The following is a 20,852-nucleotide window of genomic DNA, read 5'->3' as shown; positions in this document are numbered from 1 at the left end:
CAAATTGTCCGAAGCTAAACGGACCCTGGGACGTGACCCCTACTTTGCACTCTGTCGCCGACCCAGTATATAGAACCTTTAGGGGTTCCTATCATTAGATCATTTTATGGATTTAAATGTATTGAATGCTTTAACTCAAAAGTCAAGAGTGTAATTGATGATATTGTTCCTGAGAAAGTCAGAAAAAGAATGGCAGATCTAAAGCTTCTTAGGAGAACCACAACAGCAGTTCAAAGTATGAATAGAAAATGCAGAAAAGCTGAGTGCATGTGGTGGAAGACAAAACTTGTAGTCCATTATAACATCTATAAAGACAGCCTTCATGCCTTCAATGTGGAACTAGACAAAGCTAGACAGACCTTCTCAAATATTATGAACAGAAACTATCAAAACTGTTTAACTGTTTAGAAGCAGATCTCCTAGAAGTGGTAAACTCCTCACTTCTTTCTGGGACTTTTCTAAAGTCCCTTAAAACTGCTGCTGTTAAGCCCCTCCTTAAAAAGAGAAATCTGGATAACTCCATACTGAGCAACTACAAACCAATCTCAAATCTTCCTTTCATAGACATGATAATTGAAAGGTTGTTTTCAATCAGCTGAACAAATTCTTAAGCTCAAATGGATACTTTGACAATTTCCAATCCGGTGTCCGACCACATCACAGCACAGAAACAGCGCTCATAAAGATAATAAATGATATTCGCCTCAATACTGATACAGGTAAATTTTCAGTGCTGGTACTACTCGACCTCAGTGCTGCATTTGACACTTCGAACACAACATTCTTCTAGACAGGCTGGAAAACTGGGTCGGGCTTTCTGGGATGGTCCTTAAATGGTTCAGGTAGAAGGGAGAGGTTACTATGTGAGCATTGGTTACCTTAAGTCTGAGTTGACATCCATGACATGAGGAGTCCCTCAAGGGTCAATTCTTGCACCACTCCTATTCAACCTGTATATGCTGCCACTGAGCCAAATAATGAGAAAGAACCAAATTGCTTACCACAGCTATGCAGATGACACTCTAGATCAACCTAGCCCTATCCCCATTGACTCCCTGTGCAAATGCATTGATGAAGTTAACAACTGGATGTGCCAAAACTTTCTTTCTTCAAAAATACAAAACTGAACTCATTGCATTTGGAAACAAAGATGAAACTCACAAGGTGAACGCATACCTTGATGCTAGGGGTCAAACAACTAAAAATCAAGTCAGGAATTTTGGTGTAATTCTAGAGACAGACCTTAGTTTCAGTTGTCATGTAAAAGCAATAACTAAATCAGCATGCTATCATCTCAAAAATATTGCAATAATTAGATGCTTTGTTTCCAGATTCTAGATGCTTTGTTCATGCTTTCATCACCAGCAGGGTGGACTATTGTAATGGACTCTTCACTGGCCTTCCCAAAGAGACCATTAGACATCTGCAGCTCATACAGAACTCTGCTGCCAGGATTCTGAGCAGAACCAGAAAATATGACCATATTACACCAGTCCTCAGGTCTTTACAAACCATAGTGGTTGAGCTGGCTCTGTGGTAATGAGGCAAGAAATTCAAACTGTGTGAGCGATAAATCGGAGCATGGACTGAAATAGTCCTAGCTCTGCCTGTCCGATTTTAGGTGAAAGATCTGAAAGACGTCCGACAGATTATTTAGGCGCGCCGAAAGAAATCCACAGAAAAATAGACAACCAGTATGGAGAAGTCCCAGAGCAAGTGGGGAAATTAATTGAGAGACAAACATAAATTACTCTGAAAATTTCTTACCAGATGGGAAGTCTATCTGTATCATCTTTTTACTCTTTTAATTCATTTTATAACTGTATTATCTTTGTATATCGGTTAATTCCTTTTATAACTTTTAATTTTCCTTACTTTTATTTTGTGATTATTGTAATTCCCTTTTCTGTGTAAAGCACTTTGAATTGCCATAGTATGAAATGTGCTATATAAATTGCCATAGTATGAAATGTGCTATATAAATAAACTGTCTTGCCTTGCATAGTTTAAAGTAAAATAAAGCTGGATTCAATGTTCATAATTTTAAAACTTAAAAAAAAAAAAAAAAAAAAAATCAGATTCAAGGTTCTCACACAAGACAATTGTGAAGCAACACTTCTCCTTTATCTACTGTCACTGCATCACTGACTAGCAACTGCAGCAGATTTTAAACACTCATGATCAGATTAGAGGAAGTTAATGTTGGGAGGAGCTGATGATGTTTAAAGAAAGTTGTGACCACATAATGGAGAGGAGGACTGACAGAAAAGGATGATAAAATGGCTAACTATCATATGTGTCTGCTGGGGCTGATTATTCTCTGTCCATTTTTAAAAGGTAAAGAAATCCGTATTTTCTCTACAACATATGGAATTACAAATCCTTCAGTGAAATTAGTCTGGAAAAGAGTTTGAACTTCAGCTTAGTTTTTTCTTGCAGTTGTTTACGATATAGTCTCTAACTTGCTTAGTGTTAGTACATACTTGCCTTCCTGAAAGCATATTACTGAATCCTGGGCTTAGTGGCACAGAAATATGATGCACATTATTAAGAGTATGTTGGTGAATTTAACAACTTTACAAATATTTTTTTCCTGATATGAACAAGTTTATTCTGGATAGCATGCAGTTTGCCTTAAGCAAATTTTAAATGTTTTGCTTTGTATGCCAGGATGTTTATGTGGTTTTGTTCTATACAATATATATAATGATCGCTCAGATATACTTTTGTTTCAGGCACCAGTGGAGCAGAAGTAACTCATGTGTTCAGCACTTCTGGTGAAAATGTCCGTCTGCCATGTAATAATGCTCTTTCTGACTGCACATCAACTACATGGAACTATAACAGAGATTCACATGCAGTTGAACTGATTGCTGGAGGGAAAACTAAGAATGGCACAGAGAGACTGAGTGTGGGGTCTGACTGCTCTCTGAACATCAAGAAAGTCACACAAGAAGATTATGGGCATTACACCTGCCAACAATTTGTGAATGGACAAAAACAAGGAACTGATGCACCTGTTTATCTGCATTTTCTTCATGGTAATTTTAGGCTTACACAGCCAATTTAAAAATGCCAAATTCTTCCTTTAAACTTGCATGAGTAATGAAAAGAGTGAAGTCTGTAATCTGATTTCTGTCTTATTTTCAGTTTCAGTCTCTTCATCATCCTCACAGACTGAGATCAGATCAGGCAGATCTGTGACTCTCTCCTGTCAGTTGCATTCATATGAATACCCTTGTGATACATTGGTCCGTACTGATGGAATTCAGCTGATCTGGGTGAATCAGGCTGGTGTGAATCTGATGACAGACTCCAGATATCAGATATCAGATATCATTCTCCTTAACACACTGTACCAGCACTCTGACTACAACACTCCTGAATGAAGATCACAACAGAGAGTGGAGATGTCAGGTTACTCAGAAAAATCAACCGAAGACCTCAGCCTCATTTACTGTCAAGTATTCAGGTGAGAAAACAATCTTCTTTACCATTTTAAAAGACACTCATAATGTCGAGCACTATTAAAATCTTTAGAACAAATCAAGGTTACAAAAGCTTCTTTCACTCTGACAGAAGTCAAATGTTGCATAATAAAGTAATTGAAACTTAACAAGTATTTGTGACTTATGTTATGTGATGGTCCAGTATACAACTTGATGAATATGATCATATATTAAACGGCATAATGCATCTGAACTAACACTCATCCTACATTTCAAAATGATACGGTGACACCAGTGCACAAGGATTCCTCAACATCAAACAAACCAGTCTCTACACAAGGTACGTGACATTTGATGATGGTGTTTACAGATCATCTTTGCCTAACATAATTCTACGGAAAACAAAAAAATATGAAGGTTGGCATACTCTACCACAACAAGAAAAAAGGGAAACCTTTCATTACTGATGGCACATGTTTCCTATGTCCTCTCTCCTTTAGAGATAGTGATGTCTGCTGTGGCTGCTGCATTAGCTGTTGTCCTTGTTGTCGTTTTCTGGGTGATCTATAAAAAAAGATCTAGTGAGTTTTCTTATTTCCTCCTTTGTATAACAGTAATTCAATCATAGTTCAGATCTCACTTTGTATAAAACAACCATCATTTTCAGATTGTATCAGAAGCACCAAGCATGTGGATTAGGTGGATGTTAAATTATGAAGTGAACATAAATGTATTCCTGCTGAATTCCTGTAATATGAATCACAAAGTGCCATTAAAGGGATAGTTCACCCAAAAATGACAATTCTGTCATCATTTACTCACCCTCAAGTTGTTCCAAACCTGTATGAGTTTCTTTGTTCTGCTGAACACAAAAGAAGATATTTAGAAGAATGTTTGTAACAAAGCAGATAGAGCAACCATTGACTACCATAGTATTCTTTTTCCTACTATGATAGTCAATGGTTGCTCTATATGCTTGGTCACAAACATTCTTCAAAATATCTTCTTTTGTGTTCAGCAGAACAAAGAAACTCATACAGGGTTGGAACAACTTGAGGGTGAGTAAATGATGACAGAATTTTCATTTTTGGGTGAACTATCCCTTTAAGGAAAAAAAAAAAGAATTTCATCACCAATTTTAATGGTGCAACAAAATCCATGCCTTTTTATTTCAATGTTATTAACGTTGGAGCATTTAACATTTTGTGTTTTATGTCTGTTTTATCATAAATACTCATATTACGAGTCATTTTCATCACATTTTTTCTTCAGATAATAAAAGAGGGACTCACAGCTCTGTGGTGAGTTCAGTAATGACAATAATTTGATTTGATTACTGTAATTGATGTGTAATTCATGCAGTTGCTTATAACTATATGTTATCTAAAGGTCAAAGAAGTGAATGAACATAAAGGGACCTATGAAACAGTCAACATGTCCATTCCTTCTTCACCAAACGCCAATGTGAGTGAACAAAATGACTTCATTAATTTTATGTCTATTTGTCTACTCTTAAAAACTTTAAGTAGTGTAGTGATAGATGTCTTTTTTTCTGTATTAAACTGGATTTGCCATGTTTCCATTGATGTTTAGGAACAGACAGATGATGTGACCTATTCCGAGGTTACTTCTTCTGGTAAAAAGCATGTACAAATGGACAATGTGAGTACATATCACCACATTCCCTTGTTCTTCCATCAGTGCTGTCCAGTGACAGTCCTGTTCAGAGAAAATGACAGCCTCCTTCTCTCATCTATATGCTGTTGATATGTAGCTCTGAATTAAATGAAGGTTTTTATAAATGAAGTATGTGAAGTAATAGTAGATGTGGGCTCCACATTGATTGACAGAACCTGTGATGTTCTTTCAGGATCATTCTAATGACACAGTGACTTACGCTGCCATCAGAGGAACAGAATATGCACCTGATGGACTTTACGCCTCTGTGAAAAAATAGAAAAAATACCCGTCACAAATAAACTTTAATGCAAACATTCTTTTATTCAAATCACTGCATGACATGTTATGAACAGATAAGCAGTTTCTTGGAATTTGGAAGAATGATATATTTGAATGTGAAGGAACAGAACTTATATTAGTTTATATTATTAATATTTGTTGAATGTACTGTGAAAGGGTACAAAGACACAATTCAAAAGCATTGCTGTATTTTTTTCTTCTTTTCATTTGAAAGAATACCTATACTATGTTCTGTTTTCCTATAAAATTCAAACTACACATTTAATACATCTGTAAAAAAAAAGAAAAAAAAAGAATAATACATTATGTAATCATCAGAATTAAACTAATACTAATATTTATCTCAGAAATGTCAGATGTTCTCAGAAATGTCAAAACCAAAAGTGTGTGGCAGTACTTATTGAACCCTTTTTTCTGTTCGCTTTACTTTATTAGTGGTTTGTTTACATGTTTAATTGTCTTTAATTTCTTGGTTGCATCTTTATTTCTCATCTGTTCTCTTACTGTACTCATTAATGTATTTATACATGTACCATATAAAGGACTTTGGAATCATTGTTTTAAATATGCTATTTATTTATTCATGACGGCAGCAAGTCTACAGTTCAAATTTTTAAGGTTGTTTGTCAAGCTACGTTACGCCTACTTTGTACTGTGTATTTTTTCACTCACTGTTTCGAAATATGTGACTGTCCAACATGGAAGTTTGACCTCACTGGTTCAACCCACATGGAGCAATGATCATCTCTAAATCCAGTTTAGACTGATGGTAGTTCCTCTTCTTTCTTTTAAGTTGCTTCATGCTATATAATTCTATATTGGTCTCATAGAGGCTGGTGAGAATCTGGACACTCTAGTCTTTATGGGTCTGTATGGGTCATGGACATTTTTTTTAATGATAACTGAATAAAAGTGTCTGTCTGAACCTGGGAAATTACAAGCAGGAGCAGCTGATGATGATAAATGGAAGAGAATACTTACAAAAACTAAAAATGGCTGATCATTTCTGTGTGTTTCTGCTGGGTCTGATAAGTCTCTGCTCATTTCTCACAGGTAAACACATTTCTATATGTTATATATAGATTTTTTTTTTTAGATAATATATATATATAGAATTTTTTTATCATTTTTATTATTATTGATTATATAGCATAATGATCTCCCAAATTTACTGTGTTTCAGGTACCAGTGGAGTGGATGAGACTCATGTATTCTGCACTTCTGGTAAAAATGTCCGTCTGCCCTGTAATAATGCTCTTTCTGACTGCACATCAACTACATGGAACTATGGCAGGTTAACACATTCACAGACAGTTGAACTGGTTGGCAAAGGGAAAATCAAGAATAACATAGAGCGACATGGGAGATTGAGTCTGGAGTCTGACTACTCTCTGAACATCAAGAAAGTCACACAAGAAGATTATGGATCTTACACCTGCCGACAACATGGTGGGCAACAAATAACTGATGCACGTGTTTATCTGCATGTTCTTCATGGTAATTATAGGTTAAAGTAAACTATATTTAAAAACTGCCAAATTCTCCATGCATTTAAACTACATAAAGTCTGTCATGTGATTTCTGTCTTATTTTATGTTTCAGTCTCTTCTTCATCCTTACAGACTGAGATCAGATCAGGCAGATCTGTGACTCTCTCCTGTCAGTTGTATTCACATAATAATTTCCCTTGTGATACTATGGTCCGTATTGAGGATCTTCAGCTGATCTGGGTGAATCAGGCTGGTGTGAATCTGATGACAGACTCCAGGTATCTGATATCATTCTCCTCAACACACTGTACCAGCAATCTGACTACAACACTCCTGAATGAAGATCACAACAGAGAGTGGAGATGTCAGGTTACTCAGAGAAATCAACTGAAGACCTCAGCCTCATTTACTGTCAAGGATTCAGGTGGGAACAATACTCTATCTCATCTATCCGTTTTAGTAGGCCCTAAAGTTTAGTAGGCCTTTAGTAATGTCAGAAATTCTATTAATATCTTTTAGCCAGGATAAACAGAGTGAAGAACGCATAACTTATTGTGCTTTAATTGTTACATTTGAGGTAATACTTTAAAATGACACTTCATTGACATTAATGCAATAACTGACAATGCACAACAATACTTTTACAGCATTTATTAAAGGCACAATATGTAAGGTTTTAAAATATCCAAAAACCCCTGAAACAATGTTATATATTTTGTTGACTTGTGTACTTACATTATCCCAAATGTTTCCAAGAATGTTTAAATCCAGAGAAATAACCAATTTTAACCAGGACACGGACCGTGTCCGTGCGTCACCTATCAATGACGTCATACCTGCGTTACCCTCAATTTCCGTTCCATTTTATTTAGTAGAAACCACGGAAACACCAAAGACGCTTTAATATATTATGTGTTTTATTAGACAGGTGAGCAACTGTTTGGATACATTTATCAACAGAAAACGAATCGTTGTATTGCTCAATACAGTTTTATTGTTTAAATCTTGTTTTACCACGAGTGTTTTTTCCATGCCTAATATCAGTCTAGCTTATGGTGTGTTCAAGTCATGTTGGAAAGATCGTATTTGCGAATTGAATGCAGATGAATGCCACCATAAAGTCGTAAATACCAGTGGTCACACGACATAGATGTTCCACGATTGGCCGGATTCACCGCGTGACAACGAGCATGTGTGTTTCGTGTTTATTCGGACACATTCAGTTCCACTAATGCTCACAAATCTGTATTTTAGAAGATTAAAACCTCTTTTCATGTAGTCTCGATGTTATATTGTGTCATGTTTATCAAAATAAAACTGATAAAAACCGTAGACTTCATTGATAGTTCACTTATGTTGAACTTTATTCTTGAACAAACACACGCTGTATTAAGCAGTACATAAAGTATTACATGGCAATGTCTCTGAAACATATGTGCATTATATATAGTGTGATAAAGTATGCAAACACAGTGCGGCCGTCACTACGGGAAGCAGAAAGTGTCCGACTTCACATCTCCATTTTCAGCTCCTCCAAGGCCTGCACGCGGCAACTCTCACCGATCGGTTACATCCAGCCGCAGCCGATGTCAAACACACCTATAATCTCCACGAAATCCAGGCATCCTCAAACTAGGCCTTTATTTTGAATAAGCGACCTCTAGCTGTGAAAAATTACATATTGTGGCTTTAATGTATTAATACACTAATACATTTTTTACATTTCACATTGTATAAAGTAACATTAATGTATTATGAAAAAATAAATTAACAATGAGCAATAGTATATTATAAATCAAAATCAACCTATATAAAAATAGTAACATATGGATAATAATAATAACTTATACTAAAAAGTAAAAGAAATTAAACAAACTATAAATGCCATAAAAATTGTTGTTCATTGTATGTTTATGATAACAAGGTTAACACATTTCATTTTTTTTAATGATTGTTATATTTTCCAGCATGATGTATCTGAACTAACACTTTCCTTCCATACAGCTCAAGCTGATACAGTGACACCAGTGATTCCGGTCCACACCACAAACCTTGAGGAACCCTCAGCTACAAACACACCAAACCTCCCTACAGGTAATCACTGTCTTTCTCACCTCAGTGTTTCTCAGATACTCTTTTTTCTCAAATCAGCCCCTATGAATATAACTGATTTCTCAAGGAGTACAGGATTACAAACAAACTCTAAACAAGTCAGTGAGCTTGAGACTTTAAATCTTTTAATTTTGCTTAAGAAATATAAAAATATTTCATCAAGACACAATATGTCAATTTGTATACAGTCTGTGCTCTAATGAAAACTTAAATAATCATGTCTGCGGAGCTGTAACTGTTTAAAAGTAAGATTAAATACAATTTGTAAAAAGAATGTTTCTAGCTTAATGTTGTGCTGAGACATTCAAATAATTCAAATAATTGTTGTTTCAATTCAGCTCATACACCAAAATAGATTCCACACTCTGAAAGGACCTCATTTCCAAATGCACTAGTAATATAAGGTACAAAATAACAAGGTGGATTAAAACTGACCATGAATGTGTCTTTAGTCTCTCCCTTAGTGATGGTTGTTATATTTCCTGCATTAGCCGTTCTCCTTCCTGCTGCTATGCTTTGGGTGATTTATACAAAAAAGGACGGTAGGTAATTTTAATTCTTAACATTTTATAACAAACAGTTCAACAATATAACTTTAAATATGTGCACAACACTTTTAGGTTGTAGAGTTGCTGTAAAGGTATATCAGTGATTTAAAAAAGTTAGAAATCTTCTTTTATCTGATTTTATATACACTACCAGGCAAAAGTTTTATTTAATAAAGTACATTTTGAAATATATTAAAATAGGAAAAGCTCTTTTAAATGATTAAAATAGTTCACAATGTTACTGTTTACTGTATCTTTGATCAAATAAATGCAGCCTTGGTGAGCCCAGGAGACTTTTGAACAAAAGTGTATATGAAGAAATGACGGCTAAATTAAACGTTTCATAGAACATACAGTTCCAATTAAAAGATATGTGTACGTGCTCTTTCTTGCCCAATACTTTTATTGTGACATTTTACAGATAACAAAGAGGAGGCCGTTGATTCTGATGTAAGTATTATTTCTTATTTGTTGTCTATTTGGTAAGACCAATTTATGAAGGCAGTTAATTATCTAAATACTCTAGCACTTGTATACAATAATAAAAAAGACAAGATGACAGACGTCTTTCACATGTACCATATTTGTTTATTTGTCTGTTGATGTTCAGGTGCTGACATATGTGTCATATTCTGGAATCCCACATCCATTCATCAGTGTCCACTGATGCTCCGAATCAGAGAAATTTTGGCCAGATTCATGAAAATAAAATAGGCACGAAGAGATTTCATTGCAATAAGATTTATTTTATTTTATAGAACAAAGAAATATTTAAGTTAAATTGCATATTAAAGACATGTCAATATCCCAATGTCACCTCCGCTGTTTATTATTCTTTTTTTTTTCTTCTTTTTTTGTATCTGATTATAATGGATTATTGCATTTGTATCTTCTCAGAAGTGTTTGTCCTTTCATATTTAGTTATGTCCATATTTGGAGACATCTCCTTGATGAATCACAGGAACTCTGCATGATTTTACAGAGAACAGGACATTTTAACCAGTCAATGAAATCACTATGCAAAATAGTAAGAGCCCTTTTGACCTTTTAACCTTCTTAACTAAACCTCCACTTCATATATAATATGATTTATTCACATATCAGCCACAGTTTTTTCAACTTTTCGTGCAGAACAGAATTTCAAGCTTCTATTCAACCAATATTTTTAAAATGTTTAACTTGACTGAATTGAATCTGAAACTATCTGACAGTTCCTCTGCAAGTGACATCACTTGCAATCGTCATCCAATACTATTTCTGCAATAGAGTGATGCAGATATGATGTAAATTTGTAGGTCAACCGGCAGTTAGCATCACACTGGTTCCTTTGACACAAAAAAATGTTCCATTGGCTTTTGGGTTATCGCTAAAAATATAAGCTCTGTGTTCAGCGAAAGTTTATGATACTTACACATTTGTCCATCAAGATAATTTTCACAGATGAACATAAGTTTTATGAATTTTGAAGCCTAATTGGTCACTAGAAGTAAAAAAAAAAAAAACTTAAACTACACTACGGTCCCATGACTTCAACATCACCACCCCTATGCTTCCGACAACTCTTTGCGTTTTTTTTTTTTTGAGTTTGAGTTTATAAGAGCATAATTCTAAGCATAACGAGGCTGAAAAAGCAGACTGAGGTTACCTGTTATGTGTGATGACGCTTAATGTCTCCGACAGCCTCTGTGGTTCCATTTAGCCACTTGTTAGCAACCACCTTTTTCAAGACATTTAACAGCTTTAAAGAAAATCATGGGTGGGGTAATACTAATGTATTTTATGTTGTAGATTAAAACATGAAAGTATCTTGCGCTTGTGTAACCACAAATCTTATTTCAGCCATTTAACCAAAAACCCCTTATCTGTATAATCTGTGCCTAAAACCCATTGACTGGGCGATGGAACCGGAAGTGCTAAAATGCTATAGTTTCCGGATTTTGGCCTACAAAAATACATCTTAGTTTGTTCATCCTGGGCTGAAATAATCAGATGTAGTCCCATTTAGGCCCCACTTTATATTAGGTGGCCTTAACTACTATGTACTTACGTCAAAAAATAAGTACAATGTACTTACTGTGTTCAAATTGTATTGCAAAACACCTTTGCTGATATTGAGGTGGGATACGGGTAGGGTTAGGGACAGGTGTGGTGATATAAGGGTAGGGTTAGGTGTAAGGGAAGTGTCAACTGTGTAATTACAAATGTAACTACAGAAATGAATTACAGATGTAATTACATGCTGGTATTTTTTTAAATGTAAGTACAATGTAAAAACATGTATGTACACAATAAGTGCATTGTATCGAATGATTAATTAAAATGTTAGTACATAGTAGTTAAGGCCACCTAATATAAAGTGGGTCCTTGAACCCCTTTTCTTTGTCAGTGGTTTGTTTAATTATTAAATTATCTTTCATTTCTTGGTTGCAACTTTATGTATTCTTACTGTATTCATGTATTTATATGTACCATATAAAGTATTTTGGAGTCATTGTTTTAAAGGTGCTCTTTATTTATTTATGGCAGCAGCAAGTCTACAGTTCTAATTTAAGCTACATGTTACTTACTGTGTACTGTTACATAGTTTCCGGAGTGTTTTCAGAACTTTGCACTCACTGTTTCGAAACATGTGACTGCTCAACATGGAAGTTTGACCACACTGGTTCAACCCACGTGGAGCAATGATCATCTCTAAATAAATCCAATTTAGATTGACGGTGTGAATTCTGTTGATAGTTCCTCTTCTTTCTTTTAGCAAGTTGCTTCATACTGTTGAATTCTATATTGGTCTCAACTGTAGAAGCTGGTGAGAATCTGGACACTTTATGGGTCTTCGCATGTCAGTCTATTCAAGTAGCACACATTACATGGACATGTATGTCGTGGAAAATACCAGATAGTCCTTTTGTGAAGATACCCTTTCTAGAATTTACCACATGGAAACAAACTCATTGGGTGAGAATAGTTTAGAAGAGCGCAGTTCTAAAATGCTATCTAGTTTCCGGATTTTGACCTACAAAAATACGTCATACCTATACCGGAGACTGCAGTTTCATGACTGAGTTCTAGAACCGCATTTCTAGGACCCTATTTTTTGTGACTGCTGCATTTCTACTCCAACATTAAGGGCCATATTTTAACGATCTGAAACGCAAGTGTCAAAGCGCGAAGCGCAAGTAACTTTGTGGGCGGGTCTCGGCGCTGTTGCTATTTTCCCGGCGGGATAAATGGCTCTTGCGCCCGGCGCAAATCTAAAATGGGTTGGTCTGAAGTAGCTTCATTATTCATAGGTGTGGTTTGGGCGTAACGTGAATAAACCAATCCGAGCGTCATCCAACATTCCCTTTAAAAGCAGGTGCGCAAGTTCCATTATGGATTGCTATTATTATGGCGTATTTACCAGGCGCATGCCAGGAGCGGTTCACAGCCGAGGAGACTGATGTTCTTGTAAGAGCAGTGAAAGACAGAGAAGTGAAGTTGTAATGTTGTACATTATGGTAAAGGTGATTTCACAGTCTTTTTTTTTTTCAGTCTTTCAGTTTTTTCAGTTTTTCAGTCGATTTTTTTTCCTGGTTCTTGACGGACAAACCAATTTGTCAGATGTCCTTATATACATATATGTCTTGCCACTATTGGGCAAACAGGTCTTATCCTTAATTATTACAATTAGCCTGAATCATTTGTAAGCTAGATTTATGCCTATTTTTTCACATCTTCGTGGCACACCACAATGATTTCCGTCATCTCATGTGTTAATATTTTTTTAGTGTAACAATTTATGATTTGCAAAAATAACTGTTGCATCTGTGTACGTTACATGAGCAAAGTGTATGCGCGTTGTGCACGCTATACATTATGGTCAAGCATGTGCCCTTAAAATAGCATAATGAACAACGCGCAACGCGCCACTGACTTTAGACTAGGTTTTTTCTGGTCAGTGGCGCAATTGTTTAATGGAACAGCAAAATAGCACCAGGGATTGTTTGCGCCGGATCACGCCTCCTTTTTTGCGCTGAACCGCCCAGGGAGCGCAAGTTCATTTACTAGTTTAGCGACGTGCTTCTGTGGAGGGAAAAGCGCGCTTTGCGCGGGTGCAAAATAGGAATGACACATGCGTCGGTGTACAAAGTCAATTGCGCTGGGTGCAAGATAGGGCCCTAAATCTTCAAACAGATGCAAAGACTAGACATATGGAAATTATAAATTTTTATGATCGTTAGCCTGTTTTTATCAGCAGAGCAGGCACAAATATTTTAAACTTAAATGTGCAGTCTCCAGTTATTATTTAGCTGTGCAAAAACAGTCCATTGTTCTGTTGGAGAGTGTTGTAGGACTCGGACTCTGTCTTGAACTCGGTCTCGAGATCATATTTTAATGGTCTTGGTCTTGTCAAGGACTCGTGTGCATTTGGACTCAGTATTGACTCGTACGCGAACATATTAGGAATTGGACTTATTCCCGAGTCCACTCAAGTCCCATTCAAAATGTTTCATGATTATTACTGTACGTTAATATTTCTTTAAATTGATGTTTGATTGACACATACAATGATTGGTGATTTTCTTGTGTGCAACTGTGCATGACTTGAGACTAAAGGCTTGTTCAACATGATGCAGCGATGTGCAGACTGATCGGCGGCTGACTGACTTGAAACCGGTTAGAAATATTGTCCGACTTGAGACAGCGCTGACGCCACGTGACAGTGACGTATGGCATCAAAGTACCGTGAGAGCGATTCGAGAGCAGTCGGCTAATACAGTCGGTGTCATGAGAAATCGTGTCCTCCAGTGAAATAGTGTCCGCTTAGGACCCAACGTGGTAATGCCTGATCAAAATAGGAGCAATAACATGCCTATTATATTGTAAATTATTTCAATTGATAAACTAAGTAATAAGACCAATACAAAATCATAACATAGTATGTACCTATAATGTAAATAATAAAGAATAAAAAACATTTAAAATGTAGGGTAAGTGCAACCGTGGTGTATAAACTAAGCTAATCGGGTAGCTCTATGCTATGCTAGAACGTACGCTAACTAAAAAAACATTAAAGGTGTCATGGCTTTTAAAAGGTGCCTGGCTTTTAAAAAATGTTTATACTGTTGTCTGAGGTCAACTTATGACGTTTGTGTGGTTTTTACATTCAAAAACATCATAATGAATAAGTAATAGGCTATTTTCTGCCTTGGTTTTGAGGCTCTCTGAAAAACACTCGGATTTGATGGGCGTGCCGCACTGAACACTTGGAAGTAAACGCCCACAGCTAGGATTGGATAAGATTAGCAAATTTCTCGCGTCGCGCAGAGACACGCACACTCGCGCCTGGCCCATAACGTTACAAGTCCGATCACGAGTGAACTAATTCAATAACACCTTCTCCACCCTGTGACAGCGTGCTAGATTTCAAACGATCTGTAATGTTGTACAAAACTAACACATAAAAAAACATGTTTTAGCCTACTCACATAAGTGTGTGTTCCGAAGGAAGCTTATGCAGGGACTGCAACGCCATGTTTATAGCTTGGTAACGCGATCCTTAGCTCACGAGTCGGTGGGCGGGGCTACAGAAGCCTATTTATCTGTAGAAGCGGCGTCTAGGTCCTGTTACGTAAGAGGTCCGCATATTCTGAGATCTCTCGTTTTCTGGGCCTGGTGTCAATAAAAGCTTTTCTTTGACTAACAAGGAAGTTTTCAGCTCTGAAACTTACAGGATATTCTTATATTACCATGACCTTTTATATATAAAAAGCTCAAGGGAAAGTTGATTTCTCAGTTCATCACCCCTTTAAGAATGAGATATGCTTGATTTCACAACTTATAGCTTCGGTTATGAAATATATAATTTGCAAGACGTTAAAGAATATTTTAACACAATTTAAACAACAAAAATCCAAATATGATTATATAAGAATTGTAATCAGGCTCTGAACAGATTACCCATTAAATGTTCTTTCAGCCAATAGAATCGCTCTGGGGTTCTAAGCGGACACTATTTCACAGGAGGACACGATTTCTCATGACACAGGTGCAGTTTCTCTTGAGCGGCTGCACCAGACTGCAGGGACTCTGATGACGACACAGCTGTTCCACGATTGGCCAGATTCAACGCATTACAGCGATCACGTGTTTCGTGTTTTGTTATATTGTCATGTTTATCAGAATAAAACTGATAAAAAAAACGTAGACCCACTTCATTGATATAGGCTGATATGTTGAACTTTATTCTTTATTCTCAAACACACGCTGTATTAAGCATGGCATGCAGCATTTCACGAGTTCACACTTACATATAATTTGTAGAGAGTTAATTGAATTGCGTATTTGGCGTGCTGTCCGGGGGGGGAGGGCTTCGAGCTTGGACTTCGGCCCGAACCCAGAGTACCCCCCGTATGTAAGTGGTTTAGAACTAAAAGATAGGGCAAGATGTGGAGAAGGGGTGGTGGAGGGATGCTGAAAAAACTGTCAACAAAATGGAGGTAGGACGGCTGCGTATATATACCTCTTTGTTGATTAGCTGAGTACTCTCCACCTGTGTCAGTTATCTGACATGTTCCTCCCGAACCTCGTTTAGTGAAACAGCATTTCACGAGTTCACACTTACATATAATTTGTAGAGAGTTAATTGAATTGCGTATTTGGCGTGCTGTCCGGGGGGGGAGGGCTTCGAGCTCGGACTTCGGCCCGAACCCAGAGTACCCCCCAAAAAGCTAGTAAGCATGGGACAGCCGCCTGCTAATTACCCCCCAAGAAGTGCCGAGCTTGGCGGCTGGCATGAGAGAGGGGCCTGGTTGTTTGACCGGGAGGGCCCGTGAGCGGCTTGTGTCACGGATGGGCGGCCCTGTTGGTTCAGGAATCGCACGGTTCTTGGTGAGAGCCGGGTGTGGTCTTGTACGTGGGAGACCGACCTTTCTTTGCTGTGTAGAAAACTGCCCACTTCTCACTGTGTGAATTTTTATCCTTCCTTGTTGTGTTGAAACTGATCCACTTTTCACTGTGTGGAAATTTCCGCTGCCTTACTGCGTGGGAACGTTCACTGATTCACTGCGAGGAACGTACTGCTTTGCTCTGTGGAAACTTCCACTGACTTCTTGCATGGAACTTTCCACTTCCCTGCTTTGTGGAAACGTTCTGTTGGTTTACTGCGTGGAAATGTGCCACTTTTTACTGAGTGGGAACTTTTTGCTGATTTCCTGCGTGCGCTGATTTATTGCCTGGAAACGTGCCACTTTTTTGGCTGCGTGGAAGGCTTTCCACTTTCTGGCTGCGTGGAAGGCTTTCCACTTTCTGGCTGCGTGGAAGGCTTTCCACTTTCTGGCTGCGTGGAAGACTTTCCACTTTCTGGCTGCGTGGAAGACTTTCCACTTTCTGGCTGCGTGGAAGACTTTCCACTTTCTGGCTGCTTTCCACTTTCTGGCTTCGTGGAAACTTTCCACTTTCTGTCTTCGTGGAAACTTTCCACTTTCTGTCTTCGTGGAAACTTTCCACTTTCTGTCTTCGTGGAAACTTTCCACTTTCTGTCTTCGTGGAAACTTTCCACTTTCTGGCAGCGTGGAAACTTTCCCCTTTTTGGCAGCGTGGAAACGTTCCACTTTCTGGCTGCGTGGAAACTTTCCACTTTCTGGCTGCGTGGAAACTTTCCACTTTCTGGCTGCGTGGAAACTTTCCACTTTCTGGCTGCGTGGAACTTTCCACTTTCTGGCTGCGTGGAAACTTTCCACTTTCTGGCTGCGTGGAAACTTTCCACTTTCTGGCTGCGTGGAAACTTTCCACTTTCTGGCTGCGTGGAAACTTTCCACTTTCTGGCTGCGTGGAACTTTCCACTTTCTGGCTGCGTGGAAACTTTCCACTTTCTGGCTGCGTGGAAACTTTCCACTTTCTGGCTGCGTGGAAACTTTCCACTTTCTGGCTGCGTGGAAACTTTCCACTTTTTGGCTGCGTGGAACTTTCCACTTTCTGGCAGCGTGGAAACTTTCCACTGACTCGCTGCGTGGAGACTTTCCACTGACTCGCTGCGTGGAGACTTTCCACTGACTCGCTGCGTGGAGACTTTCCACTGACTCGCTGCGTGGAGACTTTCCACTGACTCGCTGCGTGGAGACTTTTCCACTGACTCGCTGCGTGGAGACTTTTCCACTGACTCGCTGCGTGGAGACTTTTCCACGGACTCGCTTCGTGGAAAACTTTCCACTGACTCTGGAAAGAACCCGGGAAGAACGTAAGACTCAATGTTTGCTGGACAGGAGGAAATTCCCCAGTAAATGCCCTAGAGGATTTTTAAGCAATGAGAGTTTGGTGAGCTTTTTTGATGTGGAACCGGTTGGTCCTGATGTAGCTCTGAAAGGCATCTGAGGACCAGTGTTGGGGGAAACGCATTACAAGTAACTTGAGTTACGTAATAATATTACTTTTTCAAGTAACTAGTAAAGTAACGCATTACTTTTCAAATTTACAACAAAATATCGGAGTTACTTTTTCAAAAAAGTAACGCAAGTTACTTTTTCACATTAGTTTGACTGACATCTCTCCTGCCCCCATGTTGTGAAAAATAAGTGGAGAGGCGTGTGTGTGAACATGATGGTTATTGTAGTTCTAGACTAAATGTGAACATTTATTTATCTCACTTGCACAATAAAGATTCTGTACTCCTCAAAATGAATAAAATCAGTCAAATGCAAAATTAGAGGACTATGCAAACCTCCAATAATTAAATGTTAAATAAAACAAATATTTTTATGCATTTAATCTACCTTTATTGACCAATGTCGTGCTGCTGACCTTTGATGATTCAGTTAAGCCATGATCAAAAATTACTAGATTTTTTTTATTTATTGGTAAAACGTTTTTCTCCTGTGTCCTATTCTTCCATTATCCAGAATGGCAGCACATTTTTACCTCAGCCTAAGGCCTATTATTTCAATTTTGGTATGAAGAGGTCTTTACATTTGCACAAAAAAGGACTTTTTTTGCTGTTAAAAAACAAAACAAAAAAGCAAGCCCAGCCCAGGTGAGAAAAAGTAACGCAAAAGTAACGCAAAAGTAACGTAACGCATTACTTTTCTTAAAAAGTAACTAAGTAACTCAATTAGTTACTTTTTAAGGGAGTAACGCAATATTGTAATGCATTACTTTTCAAAGTAACTTTCCCCAACACTGCTGAGGACCATCTCCGTAGAGAGCTTGGATCTGTTGTTGGGAGAGGCCTTTTTGAGCTGCTGATGTTGCCGCCCCAATGTGGAAAGAGTGGCTTGAGTAGTTCGTTGCTGAGATGCCTGCCTGTTGGAGAACGGATTTGAGGTGCTTCTGAAACCAAAAGCGTGTCACGGGTTTGTTGACTTCATCTGTAAACAGGGGTTCCATGGGAGATTTGGCCTGAGATTTTCTCCATTGGAGGTATGCCAGAACGGACTGGTATGGTTGGATTGGTGATGGAAGGTTGAAAATGTAGATGAAATTACCTTTTTTGGTTTGGTCAGTCTTACTTTGTTTGATCAGGTATGATATTGTTTCCTCGTCCATGGCTGTTAAGTCTGAGATGGTGGGGTGGATTTTTGGGTCGAATTTGGATGTAATAGCGAGCTCCGAGCATCTGAGAAAACCGAAAAAAGCTAGGATAAACATGGTGTCGAGTGTTCGGGCGGTATTTCTGGGCTGGTAGCTTGTACGCAAGGTGTGAATGCATTTGGTGAGGATGTCTATCGTTATTGGTTGTCTTGTGTCAGGGGGGGTGGGCTGGGATCTTTGGATCCCTTTGATCAGTAGAGAGGTTTGAGAATTTTTTATCTCGGGCGAGGGACCGCCATGTAATAGTTTGTGAAAAAACTGAATGCCACTCAAGTACCCTTTGATAGACCCGACTTGGAGGTTTTTTACGGTGTTAAGGTGAGAAATAAATGAGGTGATTGAAAGGAGAGAGAAATAGGGGAACGGCATATTATACGAGTTGTGGAATGCTCTAAAATTTTTCCAAGCGGTTATGTAGGATTGGAGGGTCCTGGGAGAAACAGCTTGGAGAATGGTGTCTAACGATGCGTTGAGGAGTGGTTTCAAGGGGTGGTTTATGGGAATATCAGTTCCGAATAGCGAGGTACTGGAGTTGGGAACTATTCCGCCTCTGGAGACAGCGTCCTGAATTTCTGAAACAGAAAACGAGACAGAGAGTCAGCGATTTGGTTTTCTGATCCAGGTACGTGTTTAGCTATCATGATGAATTGGTCGCAAGCTGAAATCCATGTGAGACGCCTTAGAAGTGGCATCATGGCAGGTGCGTGTGAACGACCTTTATTTATGCAATGAACTGTTGCTTCGTTGTCGCTGTGCACTAGAATGCTGCTAGCGGCCCATTCTTTTCCCCACAGAAAAGCCGCTACTACGAGAGGGTAAAGCTCAAATAGCGCTGAGGACTGTGTCGTGTCCTGGAGCTGTGGGGGCCATGGAGAAGCGAACCACCGACCTTGGTAAAACCCCCCAAATCCAGTTGAGGGGGCGGCGTCTGTGTACAGTTGGATATCGATTGGGGACAAGACGAGATTACTGTAGAAAAAGGATAGGCCATTCCATTGGTTCAGAAACATTACCCATAGCCTGAGTTCGTCACGACATGCTTGAGTTATTGAAATTTGGTCCTCTAGCGAGTGGACAGAGGACGCGAGTGAGAGGAGATGCGATATGAAGGGGCGGCCTTGTGGAATGATGCGCATTGCGAAGTTTAAATGACCGAGCAGAGATAGGAGTTCACGTTTTGAACACTCGGTTTTTTCTAGGAGACTAGATGAGACGAGAATTATTCGGTCGATTTTCTCTTTGGGCAGGGATGCCTGGAATTTGTCTGAATCTAATTTAATCCCGAGGAACTCTATGCATGTGGCGGGCCCCATGAATTTCTCCTGTGCAATGGGGATTCCGAGCTCAGCAAAAACTTTTTGCACTGTGAGGATATCAGCGGCCGGGATGGCATCGGGAGGCGAGATAATTAGAAAATCATCTAGAAGGTGGATGAGGTGGGGAATGTCATAATTGTTTGACAAGATCCAGCAAACGGCTTCTGATAACATGTCGAAAATTTTAGGGCTGCTTTTGCATCCAAACGTTAAGCGTACTGCGAAGTAGTATTTCCCCAGCCATCGAACTCCAAAGAGGTGCCATGAATCTGGATGGATGGGCATTACTTTGAAAGCCGATGTGATGTCGATTTTTGCCAGCCATGCACCCCTTCCTGCGATTTTGATCATGTCGATTGCCTGATCTATGTCGTGGTATTTAAGCGAAAATTC

The 20,852-nt window shown here is 38.6% G+C and overlaps 2 protein-coding genes across 4 annotated transcripts; both read left to right on the top strand.

Moving 5' to 3' along the window:
- Window positions 1-2,240: 2,240 nt before the first annotated feature.
- LOC307139010 (uncharacterized protein) lies at window positions 2,241-5,991 on the top strand. Of its 3 annotated transcripts, none has more exons than XM_079837787.1 (9): window positions 2,241-2,337; window positions 2,736-3,041; window positions 3,151-3,472; window positions 3,745-3,789; window positions 3,950-4,030; window positions 4,722-4,750; window positions 4,839-4,913; window positions 5,043-5,111; window positions 5,320-5,991. In XM_079837787.1, the coding sequence occupies exons 5-9, from the start codon at window positions 3,958-3,960 to the stop codon at window positions 5,404-5,406; spliced, it is 333 nt and encodes a 110-aa protein (XP_079693913.1). In that variant the 5' UTR covers window positions 2,241-2,337; window positions 2,736-3,041; window positions 3,151-3,472; window positions 3,745-3,789; window positions 3,950-3,957; the 3' UTR covers window positions 5,407-5,991. The 3 variants fall into 3 exon arrangements, 2 of the variants coding, with proteins under 2 accessions (XP_079693913.1, XP_079693914.1); XM_079837788.1 differs by having other exon boundaries at window positions 2,719-3,041; XR_013818082.1 differs by having other exon boundaries at window positions 2,247-2,337.
- Window positions 5,992-7,173: 1,182 nt separating this feature from the next.
- Window positions 7,174-12,076, top strand: LOC307138133 (uncharacterized protein). Its single transcript, XM_079836283.1, has 5 exons — window positions 7,174-7,343; window positions 8,924-9,013; window positions 9,484-9,573; window positions 10,001-10,029; window positions 10,190-12,076. Exons 1-5 carry the CDS (start codon window positions 7,184-7,186, stop codon window positions 10,244-10,246), a joined length of 426 nt encoding a protein of 141 aa, XP_079692409.1. The 5' UTR covers window positions 7,174-7,183; the 3' UTR covers window positions 10,247-12,076.
- The last annotated feature ends 8,776 nt before the right edge of the window (window positions 12,077-20,852 follow it).

This window comes from Gobio gobio (assembly GCF_949357685.1).
Source record: "Gobio gobio genome assembly, chromosome: 15".
In the NCBI taxonomy this organism is placed as follows: domain Eukaryota; kingdom Metazoa; phylum Chordata; class Actinopteri; order Cypriniformes; family Gobionidae; genus Gobio; species Gobio gobio.
This window is presented reverse-complemented; position numbering and strand designations above follow the sequence as displayed.

Bases quoted from the DNA above. Each gene is read 5' to 3' on its own strand.
- LOC307139010 (XM_079837787.1), top strand. From the start codon at position 3,958: ATGTCTGCTGTGGCTGCTGCATTAGCTGTTGTCCTTGTTGTCGTTTTC. The intron at 4,751-4,838 runs GTGAGTTCAGTA...TGTTATCTAAAG, and splicing joins GAGGGACTCACAGCTCTGTG to GTCAAAGAAGTGAATGAACA. The intron at 5,112-5,319 runs GTGAGTACATAT...ATGTTCTTTCAG, and splicing joins AGCATGTACAAATGGACAAT to GATCATTCTAATGACACAGT.
- LOC307138133 (XM_079836283.1), top strand. From the start codon at position 7,184: ATGACAGACTCCAGGTATCTGATATCATTCTCCTCAACACACTGTACC. The intron at 7,344-8,923 runs GTGGGAACAATA...CCTTCCATACAG, and splicing joins ATTTACTGTCAAGGATTCAG to CTCAAGCTGATACAGTGACA. The intron at 9,574-10,000 runs GTAGGTAATTTT...GACATTTTACAG, and splicing joins GATTTATACAAAAAAGGACG to ATAACAAAGAGGAGGCCGTT.